This window comes from the organism of the source record quoted next (genome assembly GCF_019968985.1).
Source record: "MAG: Porospora cf. gigantea B chromosome Unknown PgB_NODE_185_length_30486_cov_113.742, whole genome shotgun sequence".
NCBI lineage: Eukaryota > Apicomplexa > Conoidasida > Eugregarinorida > Porosporidae > Porospora > Porospora cf. gigantea B.
Genome location: NW_027178755.1, coordinates 1 through 14061, shown reverse-complemented (window position 1 = coordinate 14061; position 14061 = coordinate 1). Strand labels below are relative to the sequence as shown.

The following is a 14061-nucleotide window of genomic DNA, read 5'->3' as shown; positions in this document are numbered from 1 at the left end:
CTAGCCAGACATAGATCAGACAGCAAGACCCATGTCTGGCCCTCGTTCTCTTTTGCGTGGGCTTGGCGTGCGAATTGAGTTATTTTGGCCAACTTCTCGATGGGCCTCGAGGATAGAAGCTCAAACCAACCTGATCGCTCTCGCCGTTCCCGCAGCCGAAGTCGAAGTCGTACACGAGAGTCAAGCAGCGAGATCGACTCGCGCGGCCGTTGCGGTCGGCCGGGGGCAGCTTCCTCGCGCAAGTCGCCTCGTCGCCAATCGCCTGAAATCCCAAAACGCAAGTCGGAAGACGACAAGAAGCGTCCCCGTGCGGACTCGGACGAATGCCAACCTAAGAAGCGCCGATCTAAATGGGGGGCGAATGACTCCGGAGAAGACCTCGTCGAGAAGTTTCAAAAGGGCGGGTTCAGCGCAGTGCCTCCGCCAGGAGTTGTGCCGGAGATCAACCCAGCGTCCATCCCGTCGGGGTCTAATCAGTTGCGACGGTTGTACCTGGGGTCGCTGGACTATTCGTTGACTGAGCATGATATCCGTGAGGTATTCCAGTCGTTCGGCACAGTAAGAGAGATGTCGTATATTTCGTGTTCCACTTGTCCCACTCTCATCCCTTCGCAGATTGTACGCATCGACATGCCAAGAGAGAACAACCAGAGCAAAGGTTTCGCTTTTGTCGAGTACTCTTCAGAGGAAGCTGTTGAGTTGGCACTGGCCACGATGCAAAATTTCCACCTCAAGGGCAGACTAATTAAGGTTGGCCGTCCCACGTCCGTGGGCAACCTCGCACAGCTACCACCATCACAGACCTCAGACTCCCTCTGCCGACCTATCTGCCCTGCAGTAGGGACGGGGCTTGGCTCCGCCACAGTCAACCTCGCTCACAAGGGTAACTACAGCCAGATTACGAATGCGGCTGGTGACCGGAAGGCGCCCGTCGAGAAACCTGCGATGCCGCCGGTCGAGCAGACAATCTCCAAGCCACCACCCGCCCCTCCCTGTCTACCAGTGCCCCCTGTGATTTCCAATCTACCTCCACCACCTTCGAATAAGACCTACGACACCATGGCGAAGATCTACGTGGGTAACTTGACCCAAGATGTGTCGCAACAAGATCTTCTTGACTTATTCGTCCCATTCGGACCTATCAGGCAGGTGATTTTAGTGCCGTCTCCAGATCCTTCACAGGCTCATAGAGGATACGGATTTGTGGAGTTCGAGCTGCCTCAGTGCGCTATGGCTGCTCGAGACAGCATGAACGGCGTTGACATCAGAGGCCGACGCATCAAGGTCAATTTTGCTTTTCAGAATACTGCTCCTTCCTCTTCAGGCACGATGCCCATGACTGGTCCAGTTTATGGCGTTCCTGGTTACACTCCGTCACCTGGAATGCCGCCGGGGATGCAGCCAACCATGCCGCCGGGGATGCAGCCAACCATGCCACCGGGGATGCAGCCAACCATGCCACCGGGGATGCAGCCGGGAATACTGCCAGGAATGCAGCCAGGAATGCAGCCAGGAATGCAGCCAGGAATGCAGCCAGGAATGCAGCCTGGAATGCAACCTGGAATGCAACCTGGAATGCAACCTGGAATGCAACCTGGAATGCAGCCTGGAATGCAGCACATGTACACCCAGCCCTATGGTTATTACCAGGGATATCAAATGCAGTACGGACCTCACATGATGCCTCACATGGTGCACGCGTACCCCTACGACCCCAATCTAGCCTATGCCTACCAAACACCACCTGTCGTGAGTGACCACCAGCCCCCGCCCGCCCCGGCCGAGTCACGTACCTTGGCCCTTCTCGACATGCTTGACCCACGAGAAATGGACGACGAGGTCGAAGATGAGATTCGAGCCGAGTGCAGTCGGTACGGAACTGTAACCAGCGTGACCATAAAGGCTGTGCGAGATCACGTGCGGGTCTTCGTCAGAATGGCTACTGTGGAGGATGCAAAGAAGGCACTCCCAAAGTTGGACAAGCGCTGGTTCGCTGGGAAGCAAATCACTTGTAAGTTCTACGACGATCATGAGTTCATGCGTGAAAATCTGGAGCTATAGCGAGTCCTTGACAATTCGCTTGCGTGGCGTGAGGTGCTAAAAACACTATAATGAGTGAAGCAGGTCTTGCTCCTGTATTTCCTGACGACGCTCTCCTCAACTCGCAGGAACCGCGTGATCAGTGGACGGGGCGCATGCCCCTTGACGACATTTCGGACGATTTAGAAGACTATCCGAATTACACCCAGAGGAAGGCGATCGCAGCAGTACAAAATCATAAGCGGCCACAGGCAATACAACCACCGGCATTCCAGACTGAAATGAGCACGGAGGTGATTGACACGATCGAAGCGTCGGACCTCTCTTGGGCACATCGCGCAGAGCGCCCCTCCTCTCAGCCAACATCTGTCTTTTCCACCATCTTGGACTCGGACGAAACCGAAAGACGAAAAGTGGTGCTGATCCGTGATGCTTTCTTGATTGCCAGGACATCCCATTGCATGGACATAGCATTTGAAATCTTCACCAGGCTACAAGGGGCCCTGGACGACTCGCAGAAACGTGTTGCCTTTGCGAGCCTGAACAGCATGCTTGGCTGCAACCCCGCCGCACTGGTCGCGGCCCTAACACCGGATACCGTGCCTTTGCTGGTGTCTGTCCCCGACTACGACGACTGGGCAATAGACCTTCTGGCCAAATTCCTGCAGTATAGGGCCGAGTACCTTCCTTCTTCCTGTGAGCAGGTGGGCTCCAGCGAGACGGCCAGCGTACTGGCGGTATGCTGCGCCAGAAGCGGAGTATCGGACCCCAAAAAACTCGGTCCCTCGGGACTCCGGTCAGGCCTAGTGTCGATCTGGACGAGACTGCGTACAACCCGTGAGCAGTCCCCTCCGCTGCTGGACCTTCTCCTGCATTGGATCAACGACTCCAGCGCAGCTCTGAAGTCTAAGGGCGACCTCTTCACGCTCCTGTTCGACCTGGCCGATCGACAGGAAGGCGGAGGTGAATGCCTGCTCTCCGGTTTCCTTGAGCTCGTCAGTAGATCCAGAGCCCATTGTGCGAGGGAACTCCAGTTGGTAATGTCGTTCTTCTCCTTCGACGTCTGTGTTCGCGCCCTGTACTCGCTGTTCAGCGCGCCTGCGTGGTGTCCCCGACGGATAATGGGGACGTGGCTTTTGCTGGTGGTGTATGCCTGGGAGCCTACCAAACCACCTAAGATGGCTCCCTTCCTAGGAGAAACCAATATCCCATTGTACCGGTTGTTATCTGCCTACTTAAAGTGCCTTTGGGAGTTCAAGCCACCCGAGCCTTCTCTGATGAAAGACTACCTTACATTTTTTTATGTCCCAGGATGCTTGGAGATCTCGACTGAACTTTCGTCTCTTGATGCTGCAAGACGCCTTCACTATCTGCAAGGCGCGATGACAGAGACTGCCATACGACTAGTCCTTGCAAAGTGCTCTTCTCCGTTGAACACACTGGATGGGTGCCGGCTATTCATGTACCTGCTCGACAGCGGACCATTCCCATTGGCTCAGTGTCCGTCGACACCACACCTTCTTCGAAGTACCTTGCAGTACATGAAAGGCATTGAGTTCCGTCTGACTACACCGCTGAAGGCAAAGCCCGAGGTGGTTTCCGCAATGAGGGAGGTCATAGGAAGGATCGACGCCGTAGTCGGCGGCCCCTCAGACAACATCAGACGGTATTCCAACCAACTTAACCCCTTTCATCCGGATCGTCTTTCGGAGGAAAGAGAGGAAAGAGAAACGAATTGCGAATCGAAGATCAGCGTAACTCGGCAGCATGTCTCCACTCGTGCTCTTTCTGTGGTAGTACCCAGCGTCCCAACCCATCCCCCCTCAAGGATCCTCCCGATCCTGGCTGCTGAGCGCAATCTCCGCCGTCTTTCTGTCGTTCCGTGCGCAGAACAAAGCGAGGAGGGCTTGCAACCGTCCCACTTCAATGACCCGTTTTCATTTGCGCCGAGCTTCTACGGTCCACCCCTTACACGCCCCGCAACCGAACCTGCGCTGTGTTCAACTCCTTCAGGCCTTGTCAACGACGGCAACAGTGAGTTGGGCGGAGTCTAATCACCAGCCTGCTACCTGAATGCGGTTCTTCAGTGCCTGTTTCTTACCGACTTGTTCCGTGGAAAGATTTTTCAACTCCGAGCCCATCGTCAGAGCCGCAAGTTAGCGAAGGCCATGCAGAGAACCATGGCTGCCCTGGCATGCAACGAGGGCACCGTAGATGCGTCTGAGCTGCGGAATGCGCTGCCTCCCAGATTTCAAACCGGCGACCAGATGGACGCCTCTGAAGCCTGCAACGCTATTCTGGATGGGCTGGGCGGACTCAAGAACGAGGCGGTGGGGGATGCATTCGTGGGTGAAACCGTCAGCGCGGTCGTGTGTAAAGTAGGTTCCTGGCCGTACGTCAGACAGAACTGTCGGTATTCGAGTGAAACCCGGTCCCCAGTGACTGATTTTCAGCTAGCGTTGCCTGGCTCGGGTCATGTGGGTGTGCAAGACCTTTTCGGGCAGTTCCAAGAGACCACAGACGCCGAAGACTACAGATGCGACGAGTGCGGTTTCAAGGGAACAGCCACCAAAAGCACACTCATCTCCTCCCCCCCAGCCCATATCTTCGCCGTGATGACGCGTTACGCATACGACGTTAATACCGCCGCGCTGGTCAAGCTTATGACCCGTGTCAGCCTGAGCCCAGTGCTTGTCGTTTCAGGGTGGCTATACGACATGTATGCTGTGGTTGTGCATGCGGTGAGCTGCTGGACGTGCGCGGATTCAGGGAAAAAACGCTGGATCGGGGCACTATTTTGCGATTGGTCGGCGCTCCGAAGACCCCTGTGGACCCTGGTACAGGTTCGATGACGCCAAGGTAACGTTGTGTCCCCAACCCCTCGTTGATATCGAGGAAGGCTCGGGCCGGAATGAGACTCCATTTTGCGTGTTCTACCGGTGTCAACAAGCGCCGAGCTCTCCGCCACCATCAATATCGCGCAGTTTGCTCAGAGAAGCACGGTCGCTGATGGCCTGAGTTGTGTCTTTCGCCGCCTCAAGCGACCTCGTCGAGCCCCAGCTCCATCTTTTGTCGACACATGGGACATGTCCTCTTGGACTCCAGCCATACGTCGATGCAGTCGACATGGAAGGCGTGCCCGCAATTCAGTACCCGTACAATATCCAGTGACTTGAAGGCATCAGCGCAAACGACGCACTCAGGCTCAGATCCAGCCAGATCCTGGAACACGCTGAGTCGGGACTGTTTCCTAAGGGCCTTCAGCTCGCAGCCCTTGTTGGCGTTTATGTTGTGAAGGGCGAACCGTACGCCGGTAAGGAAAGCCCGGGTATGATCGACACTGTAGTCTGGTCGCCACAACTGCACGTCCCCTATCGTCTCCTCCACGTTATCCTCTGGGTCCTCACGGGGCAACTCCGCAAACGGTGCGATATTTGCCACCTGTCTTGCTCTACGGAGGGGCATTCCGACGAATCCGGGCCTTACCAGTCGGCTATATCGCCGTGTAGTCGACCTTAGCACGCCTTCGGTGTCGGTGGGTGCGAATCCGGATAGAGGTAAATTTGGCTGAGGCCAGGCTGGGACGTCCAGTGCTGTGTCGGTGGAGGTGAGGTCCTCTGCAATCCGGTTGGCGTAATATGCGGTCCATGTCGGCTCCAAAGATGTCGTAAGGGTTCGTATCTGCCGAATTAGAACCTCACGTCGAGGGCCCTCTGATGTTTCCGCCTCGGTCTGCAGTAGGCCCACTAAGGTTTCAGCGTTCTCTCGTGATGGATCGTCTTGTACACTCTGAATAGCGGTCTGAATCTCTGGGTTTGGGGTAGTCGTATCGGATGTGTGCATCGTCTTTCTGGTTTCGCTCCTGACTCGCGATACAGCGAACAATCCTCTGACATCACTTGGCACGCTCCTGGTTTTTTAACACGTTTCTAACCTCAAGTTTCTGCAGTTGATATATCGTCACTTGGCACGCTTCTGAAGTTGGCAAATCAATTCGTCTGCTTCGCGCTTCTTTCGCTTTCGGTCCTTTTTGGAGGCAACGCCGCTCTCAAGAAGGAGGGTAGCGGCGACGAGTGAGGCGTCGGCCTCTTCGGGTTCCGCGATCTCCGCCACCGTGGTTTCCGTCATCGAAGTTGTCTGCTCGGGGACACCCACTGTGGCGGTAGCGGTCTCCAAAACCTTGTCAAAGTATTGCCGGGTGCGACTCTTCGTCTTCTGAGTCTGTAGCCACTTTTCTTTCTGCAACAAAAACTCGTCAAGGCGGCACAAACGAAACACAGAAAAGTTCCGCTTGCGGAGTTCTTCCGAGTTGCAGTTGTTTTCTCCGAGCAGGCCTTCGGCTATCTTCTTTTTGTCAGCGTGGTCAGCGGCACGAAACATGGCGGTTACCACAAACCCCCCATGAGGGTTCATGGCAAGAGACCAGACGACTGGTAGGAGACTAGCTACCAACTTGGTCAGTTGTTTGGCCTGCAGCGGAGTGCTTGGACTCACGAGCTTCTCCATGAAGTACGCCCCGGATCGGTCCATTGAGAACTGCTGAAGAAGGTTAGCCCTCTTCACAAAGTGCCCAAACGAGTTCGTGATCTGTTGAATCGTGGAGTTGGGGAAGGCAAGGAGGGATTGCATGACGGAGATGCCTGCGGGGTCCCAGGGGATCAGCTTGCGTGACGCTCGCTCCGGGTTGTCAGCTTTGTGTTCCGCCATAAGAAGCAGGATCTCCTCCACGGCAGCAACGGGTCTGAGGCAAAGGAGACTCACCCAAAGACTCTCAGCGTACTGCGTTTCCGCGACGTCCAGTGCTGCAAGCAGCCGGGTCACAAACTCCTTGTGATGAACGCGCAGTCGTCTACAGGCATCAGCAGCCTTCCAAAGCACAGCTGTGTGCCGCGGAGAGTTTTCTTCCACCAGAGCTCGGAACGGCAGCTTCTGGATGGCTGCCAGAAGGTCGGCCTCGTTGAAGTGGGCACACTCCAGCAATGACTGCACCATGTAGTTCCCTGTTTCGTGCAAGCAGAGCTCGGAAAGTCGATGGCGCATGTACCTCGAAAAGAATAAGTGGATGTTCGCGACAGATCCACAACGCAAAAGTTCGTCCCAAAGCCTACTTCCTGGTTTGGAAGTGCAACTGGCATCAAAGAAGCCCACGACAAGGGCCGAGTCAGGATCCTCCACTGGTGAAGTTGGTGTCTCGCCTGCATAGATGGCAGCGCAAACATCCATTGGTGGGTAATTCCCCTCCCATGGTAGGCCTTGAAGCGCTTCAACGTTCAGTAGTTTGTCATGGAGAACCTGCATCTGACTTGCTACTGTAGGGCTTGCTGCCAGACCTTCCAGCACCAAAATCAACCCCTGGAATCCGGCGCTGGCGGCACTGCTAAACCAAATGTCCTGGTGCACGAGGTCCACGGCCTCTGTGAGCTCGGTTAACAGTAAACTGAATGTGTCAAGGAAACAGTCAGGGGGTGTGTAGTGGTCTTGGGGAACGACCACCGTGGGTCTTTTCCGGCCGATTGAACGGCTGCCCATTTTTTTCAAGTCCTTACAGAGCAAAACGTCCTGAGTCCTGAACCCAGAGAGCACCAGAAGGCACGCCAGAAAAACCTTGGCTCCGCCATCACTGAAGAGGACATCAGTCAACGACTCGGATTCTGCGCCGCGGAAGTAGTTGAAGAAGCGCATGAATAAGGCTGCGACCTTGCTCTCTGTCTGATCGCTGACTTCCAACCGAGATTCTACCTCTAGAAATGCAGGTAGCAGCTCCACCACTGTTTGTGTGACGTGGGTAGCGTATTTTCCAGTAGACATCTTGAACGGCTCTCGTACGACTCGTCGGAGCATTGATCGGTAGGACTGTAGACTGATCTGCATCACCTCAATAACGTCATCGGTCCATGTGGGCTCCAGCGATGCCTGCTTGATGCCACGCGCAACCAGTGACAGCAGCCGCTCATACACCTGACTGCCATCACGCGTCCGAACTAATGAATCCTCTTTGGAGCGCACCTCCTCTAGCACCCCAAATACCTGTTGTCTGAAATCCTGAGGGTCAGACCAGTCGATAGCCAGGTCAACTTGCTTTAGGTACAGCGCCACCTCGTCCACTTCAAAGTGCTGATAAGGTCGTCTAGTCTCCTGCTCATTGGCAGCCAAGCCACCGTCCCGACCTCGTCCTCTGCCTCGTCCTCTGCCTCGTCCTCTGCCTCGTCCTCCGCCTCGTCCTCTGCCTCGTCCTCGCCCTCTACTGCTCATCACCTTTTAATCGAGATTTCACACTCTGCGCGGGCAGCGCTGCTCGACAACCACCAAACTCTGTGCACTGTAATACTATCAATGTCCCTATCACCGGAGAGTAGAACTCCACAACCCATACAGCGTCCTTGAAATTGGAAGGCTCACCCTTCTAAAGAAAAAATTGGGACAACTCCGCCCATCACGCACGACACAGTGGTGCCTTCAGAACCGCGAGAGAGCACCGGTTCACTGTCCTCCGTCTTCATCTCGCATGTGCTGTCAGAATAGCTGACGAAGTGGCACAGCTCAAAGGCAACGCAGAAGCTAGCGCACTCGGCCTTTGTCACACCCTCCTGCACCGCCACGGTGGGTCCCAGAAATCCGATGTCTTGTTTCCAGCATTGGCCAGCAGCAACAGGCATCCCGAGCCGAGGCAGGAAGGGCACGTCCGCCCAAGGAGCCATGAAGTCCCAAGCATCATAGATGTCGTTCTCGGGTTCGTGCGTGCCTAAGGCTGAGGTCTCAGATATCGACTCCAATGCCTCAGTTGCAGCAGTTGCAGCAGTGGTCTCGAGAGGTCGTGTAGCTGTATCCGCCTGAGAGGTCGAGTTGGAATCTACTGCCGTAGTGGCTGTAGTGGTCTCGAGAGGTCGTGTAGCTGTATCCGCCTGAGAGGTCGAGTTGGAAACTACTGCCGTAGTGGCTGTAGCGGTCTCGAGAGGTCGTGTAGCTGTGTCCGCCTGAGAGGTCGAGTTGGAAACTACTGCCGTAGTGGCTGTAGTGGTCTGGAGAGGTAGGTCTAGAACAGATGCTCTAGCCGACTCCTCGTATGCTGGCACCGCATCATCAGCCAAGGGATGGCCCAGGAGAGCACCTCTAGCCATAGGAAGTCCCGGCAGAAGAGCACCTCTAGCTATGGGAAGTCCCGGCAGAAGAGCACCTCTAGCCATGGGAAGTCCCGGCAGAGCATCGACTTCCGTCTCCTCGTGCGCCTCAACCGCACCATTACCCAAGGGATGGCCCAGGAGAGCACCTCTAGCCATGGGAAGAGCATTACCCAAGGGATGGCCCAGGAGAGCACCTCTAGCTATGGGAAGTCCCGGCAGAGCATCGACTTCCGTCTCCTCGTGTGCCTCAACCGCATCATTAGCCAAGGGAAGATCCGGCAGCGCGACTGTCGTGGGGACAGACTCCGTTGTAAGGAGCTCATGGCCGCCCCGACCCGCGCTCCGACCAGACCGGCGAAGTTTACCATGCTTCCAACAACTCTTCTTGAGCACGACGGTTCCTTGCTGTGCCTCTAGTCGGTGAGCACTCTTTAGAAGATCACACCTGCCGTCCGACATAGTCCAATTCACGAACATGCAGTTCCTGTCGGCCATGCAGGCTGCTCGGCACTCATCCACCGAGCTTACTATTGCAACTCTTAAAGGATTAGCTGTGGAACGGTGATCTATCGAATCACAGGCAGACCTCTGCAGGCAACGACGACTCAAAGTGAGCCAGTTAGGTTCGGAACTGAGCTCTCCACCTTTGCGGTGATGCTCACACACACCTGCAACTCTGTGGTAGGAAATGAAGGCACAGTCGGGACGCTTCAAACAAGTCTTAATACATACACTGTGAGGCAGCACGCCTTGTGATAGAGGAGTGCTGGTAAGATGACCATGCCGCCTGCAAGCCGCAGCTGCCACGGATGGGAAAAGAAAACGCATTTGATGATTAAAGATAAAGCAGAACACTACCTGTGGGGTCGCGGGGGTTGCACCGCTGGCACGTCCAGTGACAGTCTCGGTCTAGAACACGGGACGCCCTCACGAACGAGGAGCAGGCCGTGCGAAAGAGGTTGCTGAACAGGTGTCGAGCTCGCTAAGCAGGCCTTCGGCATGGGATGAGGGCGCTCTGGCTGCTTATTTCTGACTGGAGGTCTGGTGTTGTACCGTCTGCTGTAGCGTGTGTCCATTGGAATCCCTGGCATGGGTCCGATTCTTGTTCTGGGGTGGGGACGCGGAACTACTGTGTATCTTGGTCTGACCGACGCTTTGGGTCTCGACCGGACTGGTGGAGACGCCCTCGGCTGCGCTTGAGTCTGCGTAGGCATCGGTTTCTTCAGCTGTTGCAGAGCGTCAGCTGAGATATCAGGGGTCACGTCGGCGGTTGTGGTTCCTTCACGCTTTTCTTCAGTCTTCAGCAAGGTCGACATGATACGTTGCATAATCACCGGGCTGACAGGCTCTCTGACCAACGATCGGAGGTAGGTGAGGTCAGCCATTGCTGACCGATACTCAGAGGAGTCCAAGGTCACCTTATGTCTGCGAAGTTCCAATCTTAGACGCTTGTTCTCGTTCTCCTCCAATTCTAAAGAAGCACGGGTCACGGACAACCTCTCCATGGCCTGAGCAAGCTGTAGGCGTAGATCAGGCGACTGCTGTTCTTTGAGCGTCTTGATTTCTGCCACAACCTCCACCAACTTCGCATTTGTAGCCCCCAACGCGGCGCTCAGAAGTGCTTCGTTCTTTTCGAGCCTGTTAACCTCAGTCGCGTGGTTCTCCTCAAGGGTTACGAACTGACTCTCCTTATCTTTTAGTTGATCTTCCACTGCCTCAATCCCCAACTTTGCCTCTCGAAGCTGCGACATAGTGCCCTCCTGCTCTTCCAGCAAAGCCTGCCTAGCCGCACGCTCATTGTCCCGCTGAGCGGTGATCTCTGCGACCGCAGCCTCCAGTTCACTCACTTCGTCAACACGGCAGTGTTCGACCACCTGAGATCGCAGCTCCATGCATTCATCCAGTGCTTCCGTTAACGCATTGCGGGTAGAGGTGTGCTCTCGTTCCTCCTCGCGAAGGCTAGATGTCGCAGTCTCGAGCAGCTGAGATTTCCGTTCTAGGGCTTCAGTCAGCGACGCCACGCGCCGCTCTAGCGCTGACACCTCAGCCGTCGCCGTTGAATTCTGGACGCTAGAATCTCGTAGCACCTCCAACTCCAACGAGGCGTTGGTCGCCTCTACTTTTGCTTCATACAGCGACTTTCGCAGGGAATCCACCTCGTTATGCAGCCTTTGTCGTTCCTCTTGGTAGCCCTTCAACTGATGTAAGTCCTGCATGCCTTGTTTTAGGACTTGAACGCATGTTGTCTTCATTGTAGCGGAGTCGGGAAACGCCCCAGGGGCCGGGCATATTTCAGGTTCCGTGACAGAGAAGGGGAAAGCCGGTTGGAAAAGCGCCGGGCAGGGAGCGTTGGACTGGAGGAGTTGCTCGGAGTCATCAGATTCCTCGTCCAGGCTCTCAGCGGATTTTAAGTCCAGAGACGCGAGTTGTATCTCCAGCTGATGAAGGTCCGCACTGCTTCGTGATGGAGAGCAGCGCGCATCCCGTGGTGTGCCCGACTCCGAGTTACCCTCCGTAGCCACCAACATGTCTTCTCCTTCGACATCCACCATTTCCAGTGGTCTCACAGGGGCGGGTAAAGCACACAACAGGGTGTCAGCACTCACGAGATCGCGGCCAACAGCAGGTCCAAAGGCCATCAGACGCTTCTCTGAGAGACGGACCACCCCTCCGCAACACGGGACCTGCTTCCAGGGCCCGGAAGCATACCGGACGATATATGTACCATCCTGCCTCTCCACCAGCACGGTCTCACTGGCTACAGACACGGATACGGGAATCCCCTCCACATCGATTCTGCTCGGAAAGCAACGCTCGTTACCCCAGATGTAGACCTCACGCTCCACTGTGAGGATGGCGCTAACCTCGCACTGCGCCGCGACAGCCACACAACGACACCTTTGATATGACAGCGTCACGATCTCGGTGACCCGCGATCGAGACCGACGATCGCCAGTCCCAAGCTGGCCCCTGTCATTGGTCCCCCAGGAGTACACCTTGCCGCAGTCCAGAAGAAGCAGCGAGTGGTTTGAACCGCACGCGGCCATCTTTGCCTTGTGCAAGTTTAAAGAAGTTGGTTCCGGAAAGCAGGAATCGTTTCCTAGTGGCCTCAGCTGACCTTTTGAGTTATCACCGAAGCCGTAGAGGGTGCCAGCGTGGCACACCACCAGCGTGTGGAGGTTACCAGTGGCCAAATGAGTGACTCGGCCATTCACAGTGAATTGCGCCAGCTTCACAGGTGAATTATTCAGACTCCAAACCTCCAGAATGGAGAAGCTGTGGAGAAACACAATAGTGTCGGACGTCAGAGCCAAATCCTGCAGAGTACAAGCGCAGCTGTGGAACCGTTGGGGAGGGACAGTTGGTGATACTTCCCAAATGTACAAGTCGGATTTCGAAGCCATCACGACCTTCCCATCCTTCTCAGCTAAGAGCCGGATCCGCTCCACCGGCTTCGCCACGGTATCAGAAGTGTTGAAGAGGCCGCCAAGGAGAGACCAGGTCATGAGAGCGTCCCCCGCTGTTGGCGGCGAAGGAGAAGCCGCCGGGAGAGACTCGCTAGTCATGTACGTACGTAGGTGATCCAAGATGGCGTCTGGAATCTGTGTGGAGGGTGTGGCCTCTTCTACGAGACTATTGAATATGCTGCGTGATGGTTTTTTCAGGTAGACCCACCATAACACGACGTGGTTTCCTATTGCAACCGACTGGAACACTCCAGCTGAACGCGGAAGCACCTCCCAGCTGATGCACTTCGCTGAGTTCGTGATGTCGAATAGACTCACCTGGGACACTATGGAGACTATGGAATCGCACTGCAGCGCCTCGGTTCACGCTGAGAGCCAAAAGATCGTTCTTCATGACAACATTGCCCTTGAACCCCAGATACTTAGGACGAGTCCAGCCTCGGCATCCCCAGGCCCAACAACCTGAAGGGGCGGTGGCTATGGCCGCGTGGTCCATTGCGATGTGGGAGACGTCATCGATCTCGACTTTCGTCGGTTTTGCTCGCGAACGGAAGTCCCCCAGGCCTAGTTGCCCCCGAGTATTGAGCCCCCAAGTGTAAACCGCACCACTGGCAGTCACAAGGGCCGCTGATCTCCGACCTGTCGCCACGCAGGTCACGTGCTCGTTGAGTGGTAGGATTTTAGAGTCGGGGCCCTGGACGAAGGCCTGTCCGATGTGGTGGTTCTCCCCCATGAGATGAAGTTGGCCATCGTCTGTCAGGGCGACCAGTGCGTTCTTGCATACTGACACCTGCGAAATGGCTACAGGCAGGGATAGCGGTGCAGGGGCCTCCTCTGAATTGACGTTGAGCTGGGCGTATTGACCGCCAAGAAACCGAATGACCAGTACTGAATCCTGAGCAGTCATTCCGTCGATCCCGCCGGCATACCGCCGAGGACTATCGGAGAGGCCGGCTCCGCTGTTCACCCAGAGATAGAGGTCGCCTTCCTCAGTGAGAAAAGCAATAAAGTTACTCCCGCATGCCACGTCTTTGATCTGATTGGGAGACTGCAAGGTTTCTTACGCTGCGCGTCAAGGGTATCTTCGTCGGAAGGGCCTTCGTGATCTCAAATGGAGAGTACGTCCATGACCAAAGCAGGACTGATCTCATTTTTACGCTGTGTGCACAGTGCACACAGATATTCGTTATCTTCTCATGTGTCTAATTAAAGTGTCGATGAAAGTGTTGGAAGGATAACGATGAAGGGCGATGTACTGCGAAGAATCGAATATACTGACGCATGTACAATTGTTGTGAGCAACAACATCTGTCTCAAGCTGGTTGGCCCTGCAGAACTTGACGTAGCCAAAGGAACAGTGCTGTTGTTTTCCGTGGTGACCTCCTACATCTTCCTAAACACCAAGCAAACCGGCCTCGCCATGTTGGGAGTTG

General features: G+C 55.4%; 5 protein-coding genes across 11 annotated transcripts; 2 read left to right on the top strand and 3 right to left on the bottom strand.

Annotated features, from left to right (window-relative positions):
* Window positions 1-99: 99 nt before the first annotated feature.
* KVP17_002066 (uncharacterized protein) lies at window positions 100-2061 on the top strand (the record flags this gene model as incomplete). Of its 2 annotated transcripts, XM_068518010.1 has the most annotated exons (2): window positions 100-558; window positions 616-2061. In XM_068518010.1, the coding sequence occupies 2 exons, from the start codon at window positions 100-102 to the stop codon at window positions 2059-2061; spliced, it is 1905 nt and encodes a 634-aa protein (XP_068377539.1). The 2 variants fall into 2 exon arrangements, with proteins under 2 accessions (XP_068377539.1, XP_068377540.1); XM_068518011.1 differs by having other exon boundaries at window positions 100-2061.
* A 50-nt stretch (window positions 2062-2111) lies between these two features.
* Window positions 2112-4892, top strand: KVP17_002056 (uncharacterized protein; the record flags this gene model as incomplete). Of its 3 annotated transcripts, XM_068517994.1 has the most annotated exons (3): window positions 2112-4074; window positions 4102-4418; window positions 4446-4892. In XM_068517994.1, the coding sequence occupies 3 exons, from the start codon at window positions 2112-2114 to the stop codon at window positions 4890-4892; spliced, it is 2727 nt and encodes a 908-aa protein (XP_068377523.1). The 3 variants fall into 3 exon arrangements, with proteins under 3 accessions (XP_068377523.1, XP_068377522.1, XP_068377521.1); XM_068517993.1 differs by lacking the exons at window positions 4102-4418; window positions 4446-4892 and having other exon boundaries at window positions 2112-4094; XM_068517992.1 differs by lacking the exon at window positions 2112-4074 and having other exon boundaries at window positions 4209-4892.
* A 184-nt stretch (window positions 4893-5076) lies between these two features.
* Window positions 5077-5883, bottom strand: KVP17_002060 (uncharacterized protein; the record flags this gene model as incomplete). Its single annotated transcript, XM_068517999.1, has 1 exon — window positions 5077-5883. One exon carries the CDS (start codon window positions 5881-5883, stop codon window positions 5077-5079), a length of 807 nt encoding a protein of 268 aa, XP_068377528.1.
* A 117-nt stretch (window positions 5884-6000) lies between these two features.
* KVP17_002055 (uncharacterized protein) lies at window positions 6001-9620 on the bottom strand (the record flags this gene model as incomplete). 3 transcript variants are annotated; one of them, XM_068517991.1, is made up of 2 exons in its annotated part: window positions 6001-8215; window positions 8440-9620. In XM_068517991.1, 2 exons carry the CDS (start codon window positions 9618-9620, stop codon window positions 6001-6003), a joined length of 3396 nt encoding a protein of 1131 aa, XP_068377520.1. The 3 variants fall into 3 exon arrangements, with proteins under 3 accessions (XP_068377520.1, XP_068377518.1, XP_068377519.1); XM_068517989.1 differs by lacking the exon at window positions 8440-9620 and having other exon boundaries at window positions 6001-8292; XM_068517990.1 differs by lacking the exon at window positions 6001-8215 and having other exon boundaries at window positions 8436-9620.
* A 395-nt stretch (window positions 9621-10015) lies between these two features.
* On the bottom strand, window positions 10016-13779 carry KVP17_002063 (uncharacterized protein; the record flags this gene model as incomplete). 2 transcript variants are annotated; one of them, XM_068518005.1, is made up of 4 exons in its annotated part: window positions 10016-12806; window positions 12837-12918; window positions 12947-13664; window positions 13693-13779. In XM_068518005.1, 4 exons carry the CDS (start codon window positions 13777-13779, stop codon window positions 10016-10018), a joined length of 3678 nt encoding a protein of 1225 aa, XP_068377534.1.
* Between the last annotated feature and the right edge of the window lie 282 nt (window positions 13780-14061).